Genomic DNA, 14,156 nt, shown 5'->3' with positions numbered 1-14,156 from the left:
TAGCAAGCGAAGCTTCCGAGGATGGAAGTTCCTACAAGACAACTTATAGAGAGCCCCCATATTTGATGGAAGTTTGTAATGCATGCACAGTTTGGGCTAATCTGAAGTTGGGTGCAATTGAGTCAAGATGTAATTTCCAAAGCCCAACTCAATGCTATATATAATTATAATTCAACCAAACTCATTTCTAAGCCCAAAGATACATGAAAGTCAGTTATGTCTTCAGCTGCCAAATGGAAAATCTTTAAGCAAGACTCATAAGTTATGAACAATGCTAGGACCACAAAAAATTACACAACTTTTGCTACAACTAGTCACATGGCGAGTTGTGCAAATTTTTTGTGGTCATAGCATTGTTCCAAGTTATATAACTCATAGTTGAGAGAGTTTTCTATGGCAATAATTTAGTATGAACAATTACAAAAGAAATGCATTTGCTCTCCATAAAAAATAAAACCAGTACATCATCATCAATGTTTCTTGATTGGATATACAAATTTTTTGCAATTAAAATAACATCACAATAATATCACAACAATGTGAAATAACAGTACCACAACCATAGAGTATCCTAAGTTACACCCGCACAGAAAGAAGTGAACATATGGAGGGAGATTCATATGGAACAGATTCCAATCACTCTAACCTTCGCATTTTACTTTTAAGAGGAGCTTCCTTGTAGGACTGAACCTTCTCAGCAGCTTTGCGTAATGGTCTTCCAATTGAAGATCTTAGTGATGCTTGTGCTTCATTTCTTGGCACACAATTTTCGCCTTCCTCTTCATTTTTAAAAGATGAATTCAATGGAACAGGCTCCTCTCGTATAGAATTTTCATGTGATTGACTTACCAGAAATTTAGCATCTTCTATTTCGAATAAGTTCTCTGTAGGTTCCCTCTCATGGGATTTAAACCTAGCGGATTGCCTTCTCAAACAACGCCTGGTCAGAGGGAAAGTAAGAATTATTAGAAAATATCAAATATAACTCTGACACCATGTTAGAAAAGGCAAGACATAACTTTGATATTACGATAAAGTGTATGAGAAACATAAAAAAGAAAGCAGAGAGAGACGCATGAAATTAATGTGGTCCAGTCTCAGAGGTTTACATTCATAGTGGGAAGCCTCTGATGGCTACGTCTTTACTGTTGAAGCTCTGTGTTTTACACAAACCCAAGTTTACAACATTGCTTGCATGCCAAGTAGGATTATATGCATCAACTTAGACTAGAGTTATATAGTAGACTTGAGCATTGACTAGGATTTTACCCTTTTCTTTTAAGAAGGGATGCTAAAAAGAAATGATAACAGAACTTGTTGCACAGCTGTATGCATGACTGCAAGAATCTAGACATGACAATGGCATTATAATTGGAGGTACAAAAAGCAATCAACTATCCATTACATTTTAACTGAGAGCCTATGCCCACATCACATATTTACAGGTATGTGAACAAAGGATTAGCTAGATGTTTTCCGAGTCATGTGACGCCAGTATGCAGTTAAAGACATATATAAAGGTATAGTGATTCATGTCAACTAACCTTTTATTTTCAACCTTCTCTTTATCTACAACTTTTTGGTGTGAAGTAGAAGGGCCCATAGCTGCAAGTAATTTGAAAGTTCCATACATTAATAAACTATACTGAAGAAGAATAAAAGTTTTAACCAAAAAAAAAAAAGCCATTTTAGGTCACAATAAAATTACATTGGCTTCTTGCTGTGCGCCTTCTATTACGCTTACAAGTTTTGTCATCGTCATTAGTTACATGCAATGATTGCTCTGCTGCCACCTCTCCTTCCTTAAGCCACCAAAATAAAAAGGTAAAATGATAGAAATGCGATAAATTGAAAGGGCTCTAGCAATATAGCAGAAACATAACTGAGAAGATTAATTCACACACCTGAGAGCCAGCATTTTTACGCTTTGTCTCTGTTTTTCCCTGCAAATGAAGGAGAATTTCTGATTAAATCAAACAAAATAATGCTGAAATTCAACATTTAAACCTGAAGACCTAGCTTAGGTTGGATTTTGTTTACCTATGTTTTCCTTTTATACACTATTTTTTTTTTTTCAATCTAGCTTGCTTCATGCACTAGCCACATCTATGCTATAGCCCAAAAAGGATTACTCTCATTCGGGGCTCTTCATAATTTCTTATATAGCCTATATCAACCTAATAAATAACCAACATGGGACTCAACATATGCCTGTACAACACCTTCACAATAAAGAAAACTGGGGTATTAAAGTTAAAAAACTACCATGGTTGGAGGGTGTTGATTAAGGTTTCTGACAGTTATGAATGCTCATTCCAGTGACCTGTATGAAGTATCTATAGTATACCACTTACTAATCTGTATGCTCTTAGATTAGGTGTACTTCTGAACAATGCAGAAAGCAAAAAAGTCGGAAGGCGCCTAAATACAGTGAAGCTAGCAATGAAATTTGTGCTTTCACAGAGCCATGCCTGGTCATGTTATTCTATGCCATATAGTAAAGATGGTCATAAATCTTAAAGAAGGAACAGAAGACTTGAATCTTGGAGAAGGAAATGAGTGAGAAAAAGGTTGACGTGAATTTTATGTTCACAGAATAATTATGCAAAGACTACTAGTCTAAATCTGCAGAACAGGTTGAGTAGATGGCCTGGACAAGAGTGCTATTTAAACCAAACAAAACATTTGTTGAGCATCATCATCAAGATTTAGACCTCTTGTAATGAATATAATTTCTCTCCCTTTCAATTTGAATAAGGTGGAAAATATTAAAATCAAAATTAAAGTCCCTTGTCCCCAAATTTAAATAACTGTCCAATTCCCCTTTTTGTAGTGAAAGTTAAAATTTAAGCTTGTATGTGTCCTAGATGTTCGTCTTTGTGTATCTGACATGTATCCAGATATATTTGACATGCATCTGAAATAAACTTAAAAACCCTTTTTTTTTAAAGGAGAAGTAAGACCTGTATCCTGGCAAGTATCCAGGAGTATCAAAGCAAGTACCATGTTACCATCTGATACAGAAACATAGGGGCATAAAGTATCCATGTTTCATAGAACAGAATAGAGTCAGAGATTAGAGCAAACCTCAAGTTCCATATTCTTTGCTTTAAGTAAGGCATTCTTGCATCCAAGCTCATGCCGAAGTTCTTTTAGCTGAAATGAACAATGTTAGGAATTTAAACACAAAGAAAAAGCAATGGCCTCATAACCAATGCACTTGAATGTCAAACAGACTTTTACCTTGTCTTTTCCTAAATTAAGTTCCTGCACAATCAGCAAAAACATAGTCAGTATCACAGAGAATTAGATCATTCTAGATATGAAATTAAAAGATAAACTTTAACCGAAAAGCAAGCACACCGCAAACATCTGGCTGTTTGATTGAGCAAGGTTCCAATTCTGCATCTGCAATTTCTGAAGACTGACTCGCATTTTCTGCAACTCAGCTCCACTCAGTTCAATGATTTTACTATAGTAACATAGTTTAGGAAAACCCATTCTTGATAGATGGTGGCTAAAATAACTAAGATTTTTTTTTTTTTTTTTTTAATAAATTTTAAGAAAACGCAAATGGTTGATAAATTTTGTTAAACTTGGAGAACCAGCTCCAGTAACACCCAATACTTCAAGGCTTACTAGTGTCCCAAATTATGAAGAAAAATGCTAAAACTACTACCAATTTTACCACAAAAGGTTTACAAACTGAGGTGACAGTGAATGTAATTTGGTGCCACATTAACAACTTAAAAAATAAATTTCTTAATTACTTATTGTCATGTTAAATTACTCAATTATGAAAGACTAAATTTAAATCATTTAATTTCTTTCCGCAGCAACCAAACATAAAATATAACAAATCTAAAAAAATAAAAAACCAACATAATAAATAGAACAATCAAAGGATACTTCCTCTCTGCAATAAGCTTCACCAGAGTCATTCTTTCCTGGTTCAGAAAATTCACAACAGAAACCCCCTAATTAAGCAACCAACCCACATCACATATAACAAGAACGCAAAACATCAACAAGAGAACCAAGAAAGATTGTACCTTTAGGAGCTTGTCAATGTAGTCCTTATCTGGTTGAGAAATCTCAGGCTGCTTTTCATCTTGACTCGGGGAACCTTGCGCCTGCAAGTTCGTAATGTCAGATAGTTTCTTCCTCATTATGCTTCCGAAAGACGATCTCTTTGCCATTCTATCACCTTTCATGCTGTCAAATTACAGCACAAACCCTAATTCAAACTTTCAAGAACTCAAAAGGGTCACCAAGAAATGTGATTCCCACTTGAGAAACAGTGGTATTGTGAAGAAAAACTAGACCCCAAGTGAAAAATAAGAGTGGGATTTGACAAAACAAGGGATACCCAGATATGAAATGAAAATTATAGATAAGAGAAGAAGAAAAAGGAGGAGGTTTCAGAGAGCAAGAAAGGGATATTCTGATAAGGGTCTTAGAGATTATTGGTTACTCACAAAAGAGTGATACTAAAGAATGAGAATTATTACATATACAAGAACCAACTACTACTACTACTACTACTCTTTCAAAAGGGCTGCAAAGAATAAAGATTTAAGCAAAGCCCTTTTTGTTTTTTACTCAAAAATCTTTGTTCTCTTTTCTTTGAGAGTGTATTTTGGGCTGTGAAACAACGCTTGGATTCTGAGAAAATTGGGTGAAGAAAGAAAGTGAAAAGAAAAAGAAGGAGCATTTGAGAAAGCAAAGAAAGGTAAAGTAGAAATGGGTTGGAAGAAGGAGGTTGGGTAGCCCAACGGATCTCCGAAGCAAAGTTTCCGAACCTGATTTCAAATTTGTCACCCGCTTCCGAACCTCGTTTTAAAATTGCTATTCCTTTTTTTATAAGAACGACCTGTCGTTTTGATCTTTAGATTTGTACATGCTGACATCATCATCGATTTCGTTATGCAAATCCTTGACATATTATAGGAAGTACTTAAATTTTTTTGAGAGAGAATAGGAAATGCTTTATTTATTTCTTATTTTGTTTTTGTTATAATTAGGAAAAATTATATATAAATTCTTGTTAACATGTTATAGAAAAGAATTAATTTTTCATTTATGGTACAATTAGGTAAAATTAGATTAAGTTAAGAGGTAGACGTAATATAACATTAGTATCAAATGCATGATCACATGTATGAGAGAATATTACATATATTTGTCACATAAAAGCCACACATGATCACATGCATGATCACATAAATGAAGTCACGTTTATTGCTAATAATTTATAAGTGACAACAATTCACATCATTTTTTGATAGTAGATAGCAACATAACTGTTGGGCACAATAAAAGGTTTAAAAAAAAATCCCAAATTCAAAATCCCTCTATATCCTAAAATTTGTCTCTCACTAAAAGTATGAAAGCATTCAAATTTTGGTTTGAAATACCTATATATATATTTGTAAATTTGGAATCCAATTTTTAGGGTTTAACCATACCACCTTTATGGAGATAAGACATTGGATTTAATGCCATAGGATATAACTATTTTGTAAAATTGGATGTTTAAAATTATTGGTTGTGTTAACGGGCACCATAAGGTGCTTGTTAACAACAACTTTTTGCAACTTTTTGTCATTTTTGACAAATTTTTAGCGGTTTTTTTTATTTTTTATTTTTTATTATCATTTTTGATAATCCTTTTAATAATTTTGTCTTTTTTATTAATTGGGACCCATATATGAAAATCTTAACAAGCACCCCACAGTGCTTGTTAACATTTTCCTAACATTATAAAGCTCTATTTAAAACTCCTTTTTTGGTTCCCTTACCTTCTCGAGTATGGCCTAGCATTTCAACAAATTCATTTTAATATGGATAGAAATAGTAAAACAGGCATTTGGTGGAGTTTATCATTTTGTTCCATCGTTTGTCCTCTCTAGCAATAAAAGAGGATACCTCCATGGCTTCATTTACTGCTTTACCGCATTCAAATCACTCAAAAAGGTTTTATTACTATAAATGAGGGGGCTCTTGATGGTATCCAATTGACGTTGCATCTGTTATGTATAGCTCAGTTGCTGGCCAACAAACATCACTTGTAAGTTTAGCATGGCAGTTCTTCAAACCAAATTCATGTTGGGGGTTGTTGGTGATGTCTTAAACAGTTGGGTAATGGGCAAGTGCTTCCAGGAGATGAGGGGCTAGAGATGCTGAGATGATCTCAATAGCGTCAAAGAGCAACGGTAACAATGCTAAGGCCCTTGTTTGTTTATTAAACTAGAATGAGATCTCTTGTGAATGTGAAGTAGAAAAGAGTTGTGAAGTACTAGTAATGCCATTAAGAATAATTAACAGCAACGCTAAAGTCAACACCTTTATGTTAATGCGCATGCCAACAACCCCGGGAAAAAAAGAAGCAAGAGAGAGAGCACGTGTAATAATTAATGACTTAATGTCAACCATTATATACATCCAGAAAGTAGATTCCATTTACCAACAGCTATTGAAAAAAAAAACAAAAAAACAAAAAATGGGGGGGCATCCCCGAAGAATTTGACATCATGAGTAGGCAAATTTCAACATTCTTCAAAACCTTCTGGATTAGAATCTGGCCAACTCATGGTTTACAAAAGAGATTGGATTTTGATCTATTGCACACTTTCATTTTGCGGAATCAAATTTCTTGCAAATACTGAATGCCACAATTTCAAGTGGGAAGTTAGCCTTCACACTAGCAAATTTTTTACAAAGCAAGCAATGAACTGACAAGGCAAAATTCAAAAAATCATATTAGAGTTAATCTTGTACCAAGGCATAGACAAAAATCACAGACCAGGTGTGATCATGAACATAGAACAACCAATACATGGTAACCCCTCTTTCCTCACGTCAGAAGAAGGCAATATTTGTTTTTTTGGCCATAAAGATGTACTTAGTTTCTTCCTAATTCAGAGTTCAGACATAAAATTGGACTTCAATATAATCTAAGAAATCTAAAAACAGAGGGCATGGCAAGACCACTCAAAGAATTCCTCCATTCAAATAAAGACAGAAGGAAAATGCAATTAAACTTGATGAAAGAACACTCCTCCCCTTCAAAGATTCTGTTGTTCCATTCTCTCCATATGTTCCACATAATTTACAGTGGAATAGGACAACAAATGAGCACGTGATCCACCGATTCCCAATCATTTTTACACACAAAACACCTTTTAACAACACAAATATATCTCTTCTTCATAGTCATTTATTATACAATAAAATGGAAATCACATGTTGTGGTTGCACCTAGTGGATTGTTTTTATTTTTTTTATTTTACACATTGAAGATTGTTGTACCATATGCTTTTTACAAGTGGCTCTTGTAAGTATATTAAAATTGTAAAGATAGTTTGCTCTAGGTAAAAGTAAAACTCTATTATTAAAATATATAAAGTTTAAAATACAACTTCAGATAAAGTTCTGTTGCCAAAAGGTTATAAAAAGTTAAAAGAAATTTAATTATATATTTTAGTTTAGTTTACTCATCTACCATAATTTTTCATTTGAATTCTGCTACACCCCATTATAACAAATGCCTTGCAAGAAATAGACAGCTAATAGATATCAAACATCACTATAGATTATATGAAGGTGTGTAAATGAAATTTTTTCACTCTTTTTGTGGAAAGCTTACATACTCTACACTATTTGTTGATGGTGCCTTGTAGAAGATATGAAGCCTTATTACGGACCTGCAACATAGAAAAATATTCTTTATAAGTAAAAACACTAGAACAAAAGAGATAAAGCAACAGTTTGGCTCCATACCTTTGACGCATAAGTTCTCAAGTCAGTGCTGGCAATTTGGTAAGAACAGTTTCGAAGATAAAGACCCCACATCGCATTAATTTCTTCATTATTTTCCAGCATTTGATTAACCAAGAGCCAATTCTCTGTCAAAACCAGGTAAATGTACATCTTGAAAAGATCACAACCTTTTTCTTTTACATTAATTGAGATAAGCAATCGTAGGATCTCTTCTTCATCACAAGCCTGAGGAAAAGAAAAATAAATTATAACATATAAGAACACTTGACCTGGCTTAAAAATGAAAATTTTAAATTCAAACAGAAGTGTAAACAGGCTGAAGCAATCATTTGCTATTATTTAGAGCTAACTTATTTGACAGAGTTCTCGTGTTAAGAAACCCCCACAGTCCTGTGGTGGCATAAATTCATGCTTTTTTCAGATATAATTAGGGTTTTCCAGCTTAAACACATGACAATAGAGATGTTCTCTTATAAATGACAGAAATCAGATAAGATACATGGTTCCTCAAGATTTTATAAACATTAATATAGTGCAAGAAACTGCATACTTACAGCCACCCTAAACTTGTGCAATTTTCTGTTTTTGTTGGTAAAATTTATTAAGGGCAAGAACTACAATCCGGATAGAAGATTATTGTATACAGACCATAGATTACAATACAGGCCAAGTCCGTGTTAACATGGATGTATGAGCAACATATTAGTTAAACTAAGAGAGAGGAACTTGTGCCTCTACACAAAAGTACTTGTAAAAGACACTAAGCTAAAATGTAAAGAGAATATAAGCTACCTTATTATCAAAACCAACGAGAAGTATTTGATAGGAAACTGCACTTCTAAGTTGCTTACTACGAGTATTAACTCCTGAAATGCATTCCACAGCTCGCAAGCAGTTCAAGTCCCTAGGGACCCTGCATTGAAAACAAGAAATGATCATTATCAGAGATAGGGAGTGGAAAAGGTGAACAGCAGAAGGGAAGTAAATAATATACTTAAATAATAGTAATCTCCAATCATTCATTCTATCAATCAAAGGTTGTATGACAATCTAAGCAAGGTATTGAATCTCAATTCTTAGCAACTCTCATGTAGGAGCCACCACTTAATTTGACCTCAAAACAAAGAAAGTGATACATTGTGTTTGCTCACATAATATTCTGCATTAGAGACCATGAGTATGGCCACATGCACCACAATGGCAATGCAAGAGTCACGAGGCACGCATGGGACGCGTGACAACTTCAAGGTCCTGCCGACACCCCGCATGTGAGTGGTGGCAGGGTTGTATGGCTCTGAACATAGATGTAATGTTCTTAGAGAAATTATTATAAGTAATTGCCAGTCTCTCACAGAACCCAAAACCATCACGAACACATTGCAATATACCATTAAAATCACCAAGAGTTTCCTCTACTATTCATGGAACCACTACACTACTCAAGATGTCATTACAAAGCTCTAAATCCACTGACACCATCACCATCAAGAGCGCACTACATATACCATTAGCATCACCAAGAGTATCCTATACCACTCTTGGCACCACCCCTAGTACTCAAGATGTCATTCCAAAGCTCTAAATCCATCATCAACAATGCCCAACAGTATGCCACTTATGATTTGGGTTGAGAATCAATTTGTAAACCTATGTTTGAAAACTTGCACTTTGCACACCTGAGGTTTAATGTATTTGCTTTGGGTTCATGTATTAATGTATTCATATTGTAATGAGACTGCTATTTTGTTTTCTGGATTTATTGTTTCAAAGAACACAATTCAAATGTTCAATTCTTAATGATTTTGGGATAATTTTTACTAAGGAATTAAACCTCATATGGGCAAAGTGCAACATCCTAAACCACAGGTTTGCAAATCTTCAGCATAAACCATGTGTGGGTAAACTGTAAGTCATGAAAGAAACACATTACATACTTAAATATTCAAAACTAGGTCACTTTCTGGATCATGCAGGCCTAAAATATTAATGATGCCTGCAGCACATTGATTCCAACGGTAACCATATAAAGAAAAAACAGACATCCATCCTTTTACAAATTAAAAAGGCAGGGAATAATTACTCATTAAATTCAATAAATAAGCAAAGGAGATAATATTCAATATCAATAAATGCTACAAAAGATCATGATAAATAGATCAAGTCCTCTCTATAACAGAACAGACCACCAATCTGAATGGCACCATATTTGGTCAATATTACAATGTATAAATCCAAAACAAGCAACTAGTATGAGTCAAAAACCTGCAAGCAAGAGATTTTGCTATTTTGTTACAGCTGGTCTTCCACTCATTATCTGTGAAGTAACTGATTACTGATTGCATACATTTGTACAGAAGCATCACCAGACCGTGAAGCTGGCGATCCAAGAACAGGAAAATAATGATTTCAATTAACTCTTCAGCTTCTGATGTTGAAAAGATAGACTGTTTATTCCTACAATGAAAATTAATCACAAAAATTAACAAGATCTTAAACCTCCATCATCAACAGCATGCTAGGATCAACTTTTGCAGTAACAATATGCAATGTTAGCAACTAAATTTGCAAGTTCCAACAAACGATCAACCATTCCAAAGCACATGATTCCACCAAACCTACAAGCTCAAGTGTTTCCAAGACAAGTAATTCCACTTGTCACTTACCTTACACAACAACAAGCAGCTGCAAATTTGATCCAAGTTCTAATATTTTGAGGTGGCCCTCCATAATTAGAATCTACAAGACAGGATTAAAGAATGTTGTAAGAAGACCGCTAACAATAAAAGACAAAAATTTTCACTACACAAAGACTGGGGGTATTTTATGTAACACAAAATTATGGGGGGAAAAAGAAGAAGTAATACTTCATTATATATTAGACAAATTAATTCAAGAGACTCTATGAACAATCAAACACTATATCCATTACCCCATAGAAAAAGATGGCACCCTAAACTGTATGTGAAGCAAGGACAGCCTTCTTGAATCAATGCAAAATTAGGGTAATATATGAGAATGAGACAAACAATCATTTTAATCATATGATGCAAGTATGCAACATAGCTCCTCAATCATTGCAAGTTGACACAACATAAAAAACAGAACAGGTATTCATAACTAAATGATTTTTGACAAGACTGAAGCTTTGTTATAGAGTTTTAAGTCCTAACTTAGCATTTAATGTATGATACTCATTAATAACTCAAACTCTAATATCAAAGAATGAATTGGATGACTAGTGGGTTTTAGCATAATCTGCAACAAATGCATATCAAATCATCATGCTAAATTTTTTTGCTAGGTAACGTACTTGTGCACTTTGAGAGGATACCAACAAACCCACTCTCATCCACCAACATATTGGTGGAGGAGGTAATTAGCCCGAAGGCCATTGGCATCATGCCAAATATCCTTCATCTTACTTTGCCATATGTTGGAATGAACTCTAGTTCAAATGGGACCTTCCCCCTCGTATGAGCAAGGTGGAGGGTGAGGCTGGGGGTGTGTATGTCAAGATGGAATGGGGAGGAAAAGAAAAGTAACTGGTACTCCAGAAGCTAACATGAGCTGCCGTTAAACCATGATTTTAAAACATACTTATGATGACAAAACACAAAGAAGAGCTCTAAATATTAGACCAACTAATATTTTCTTCATTTCATTGTAGTTTTGCATTAGAAAAAGGATACATTTGCCACCAATATTAATAATCTTATGTACCCACATATACAAGATCCAAAGTCCACAGAATAAAATTTAATCACTTTATTATGAATGGATTCCACTAAAGATACACGTTAGGGCATCCCCATACATGTGGCCGACCTTGATTAATCTATTGAAGATCCATAACCAACGCCAAAATTTTGGAACTAAGGCTTGGATGTTGCTAGGTTGTTACCCACATGTAAACTCTCCCAAACTTCTCATAAATTAACAGGAAAAGACTTTAATATCACACTCTAAATAATAGAAAAATAAATTTATCATGTCCATGACACAGTCTGTCTAAAATGTATTACAAAATGAAAAAACTCGAAAAGAGTCAAGAAAGCTTACCAGCATGCAAAGATTCTATGTTGGATGATAACTTAAATTGAAATCCATAGATTTCAAGAGCTCCTTTTAATTCAAAATAGCTGGGAGACCATTCAATTAGGAGAGTCTGTAGATCAACCAGGTCAAAAGTGACAGCAGATAAGCCATGGTAACTCATAGAATACCAATCAACAAGAATTGGCCGCTTTCAAGTTTTGCAATATATAATAATCAAGTTTTGCTTCCAAGAAATGATATAAGTTTTATCAACACCTCATTTTTGGATGAAAGAACACTACACCAAAAGTCACATGCAGATGTCCTCAGTTCTTCTTTTGGTGAATATAGCACTGATAAACCAAAAGATAATCATGAGAAGGGGAAAAAAAAAAAAAAAAAAAAAAACAAAACAAAACAACCACCACACACACACGCACACACTAGACTATTTAATGAATATAGCACTGATAAACCAAAAGATAATCATGAGAAGGGGAAAAAAAAAAAAAAAAAAAAAAACAAAACAAAACAACCACCACACACACACGCACACACTAGACTATTTAACGGCCAAGCCACATAGATGGACATACTTACTCAAATTAAAGGTCCATGTGGCTATTGATTTTTGTACATGACCACATGTAGAAACCAGTTTATAAAGCCAGCCATTTGCTAACAAACCTTCAAGGAAAGTGTTTCCTGCAAGAATATATCAACGAGGTTAATGAATACAATCTTTACTGAACAGAGTATGTATTATATGAAACTCAAGTTGGTGTATAATTAAAAATTAATATTTCTGAGAAATAAGCATGATGATTGACAATTAATAAGCAAATACATAGAAAAAAATAATCACCATTTTCTGAAGTGAGTTCCAACAGGGAATTGAGCTCATTCTTCATGAAAGACTGCAAAAGCGCACAACTTTGAAGCTCAGGAAAATCTAGAGGTGGTGGAACTTTCTGCAATTCATGGAGAGGGAAAGAAACATAAAGATAGTATCAGTTATCTTAAAGGGGTTACTTTAAAAATCTTCAGAATATTAAGAAAGCAATTATTTGGGCAGCACCGAGATAATGAAATTTCAGTCATTCACAAAACCTGATTTCCAAAAACCCGTATGCCCCACGTGGCCATCTCTTCCTCACCACTTATTTCTGTCATCTACACAAAGGATTGCATATTTTCAGTTGTGATTCTTGTGAATATATAATTTAGTAACAACATTTTGAAATTTTCTTTGATAAGAAACATTTTGAAAATAACAACTATACTATAGGGAGAATTGTTGTGCCTGATGTTCGCATTGATTGATCACTTTGGTAAGCGATTCTTCTTTGGTATTGACATCCTCGTCCGAGTTGTAGTTCTTCTGATTCTTTACTTGTTTATATTCCTTCTCAACAACTTTGCTTTTCTCTTTGTAGTAATCACTCAAAAGATCATCCAACCCAATAACCTTCTTCCTGGTTCACATTGAAAAAAAAAAAATATATATATATATATATATACCAACACAGCACCTATGGGGGTTTTCACCAGTTACTAAACAAACATTATGAACTCAAATTCAAAGGCAGTGCTGCACGAATGAGCTCCAATGTTTAAGACTAGATCAACTCTTTTTCAATATAAACCAGAAATGAAGGCATGTTTTGGGTCTCAAAATTAACTCTAAAGATTTCATAGAAAATGAGAAGCAGTCAAAATGAATAAATGGGAGAGGTTATTTTCAACTAAATTTTGCCTAAATCGCCTTAATAAAATGGTTCAAACTATTAAATGTGCAATAAAGAAGTTGTGCATTTCATTTAATCAAGAGAAAGATAAAGAATCACACTTCAAAGTTCAAAGTAATTTTTGATGTTTAAAAAAAAATAAAAACCCAAAAGACAATAACAAACGATCACATATATAACATTAAAAGTTGTTAACAGTGAAAATCTCTAAGAACCCAGATGTACAATTACAGTAACAGTGACAAACAACAAGATTATAGCTCTAACTACCCAGAAACTGTTTCATAATATGAAACCCAAAAAAAAAAAAAATTACATAAAACCATATAAGGGTAAATATTGTAAAAGAAAGAAAATAAATTGAAGTGGGAGAATAGAACCTTTTCTTGGTAACAAGTGAGGAACTGATAAGCTGGTCTTCGAACTCAAAATCTAGAGGATCATCCATATCCATCATCACCTCTCTCTCTCTCTCTCTCTGTGCAAAAACCCTCCCTTTTTTTTTGGTTGTTTGGGTTCCAATATGAGAGAAGCGCCAAACCGTGTGGCTTTAAACCGCGGAGTGGCAAACTAGACTAGCGCATTGAGAAA

General features: G+C 34.1%; 2 protein-coding genes across 8 annotated transcripts; both read right to left on the bottom strand.

Moving 5' to 3' along the window:
- Positions 1-417: 417 nt before the first annotated feature.
- On the bottom strand, positions 418-4,752 carry LOC111994208 (shugoshin-1). Its single transcript, XM_024026084.2, has 9 exons — positions 4,053-4,752; positions 3,910-3,947; positions 3,364-3,472; positions 3,244-3,267; positions 3,088-3,156; positions 1,905-1,943; positions 1,709-1,802; positions 1,545-1,605; positions 418-940 (listed from the first exon to the last, which is right to left on the bottom strand). Exons 1-9 carry the CDS (start codon positions 4,212-4,214, stop codon positions 637-639), a joined length of 900 nt encoding a protein of 299 aa, XP_023881852.1. The 5' UTR covers positions 4,215-4,752; the 3' UTR covers positions 418-636.
- Positions 4,052-14,155, bottom strand: LOC111994205 (uncharacterized). Of its 7 annotated transcripts, none has more exons than XM_065771462.1 (13): positions 13,946-14,155; positions 13,121-13,292; positions 12,928-12,990; positions 12,683-12,788; positions 12,418-12,522; positions 12,094-12,170; positions 11,842-11,947; positions 10,446-10,518; positions 10,045-10,236; positions 8,575-8,695; positions 7,783-8,007; positions 7,649-7,706; positions 4,052-4,133 (listed from the first exon to the last, which is right to left on the bottom strand). In XM_065771462.1, the coding sequence occupies exons 1-12, from the start codon at positions 14,020-14,022 to the stop codon at positions 7,659-7,661; spliced, it is 1,365 nt and encodes a 454-aa protein (XP_065627534.1). In that variant the 5' UTR covers positions 14,023-14,155; the 3' UTR covers positions 4,052-4,133; positions 7,649-7,658. The 7 variants fall into 7 exon arrangements, with proteins under 7 accessions (XP_065627534.1, XP_065627533.1, XP_023881849.1 ...); XM_065771461.1 differs by having other exon boundaries at positions 7,653-7,706; XM_024026081.2 differs by lacking the exon at positions 4,052-4,133 and adding an exon at positions 6,406-6,734.
- Between the last annotated feature and the right edge of the window lies 1 nt (position 14,156).

This window comes from Quercus suber, unplaced genomic scaffold (genome assembly GCF_002906115.3).
Source record: "Quercus suber isolate HL8 unplaced genomic scaffold, Cork oak 2.0 scaffold_44, whole genome shotgun sequence".
In the NCBI taxonomy this organism is placed as follows: domain Eukaryota; kingdom Viridiplantae; phylum Streptophyta; class Magnoliopsida; order Fagales; family Fagaceae; genus Quercus; species Quercus suber.
Note: the sequence above shows the minus strand (reverse complement) of the source record. Positions and strands in the feature narration are given on the sequence as shown.

Bases quoted from the DNA above. Each gene is read 5' to 3' on its own strand.
- LOC111994208 (XM_024026084.2), bottom strand. From the start codon at position 4,214: ATGAAAGGTGATAGAATGGCAAAGAGATCGTCTTTCGGAAGCATAATG. The intron at 3,948-4,052 runs GTACAATCTTTC...TTTCTGAACCAG, and splicing joins ACATTGACAAGCTCCTAAAG to GAAAGAATGACTCTGGTGAA. The intron at 1,944-3,087 runs GTTTGCTCTAAT...CTTCATTTGCAG, and splicing joins CAAAGAATATGGAACTTGAG to GGAAAAACAGAGACAAAGCG.
- LOC111994205 (XM_065771462.1), bottom strand. From the start codon at position 14,022: ATGATGGATATGGATGATCCTCTAGATTTTGAGTTCGAAGACCAGCTT. The intron at 11,948-12,093 runs GTGTTGATAAAA...GTTGATCTACAG, and splicing joins TTCTTTCATCCAAAAATGAG to ACTCTCCTAATTGAATGGTC. The intron at 8,008-8,574 runs GTAGCTTATATT...TCTTTTCCTCAG, and splicing joins TCGTTGGTTTTGATAATAAG to GCTTGTGATGAAGAAGAGAT.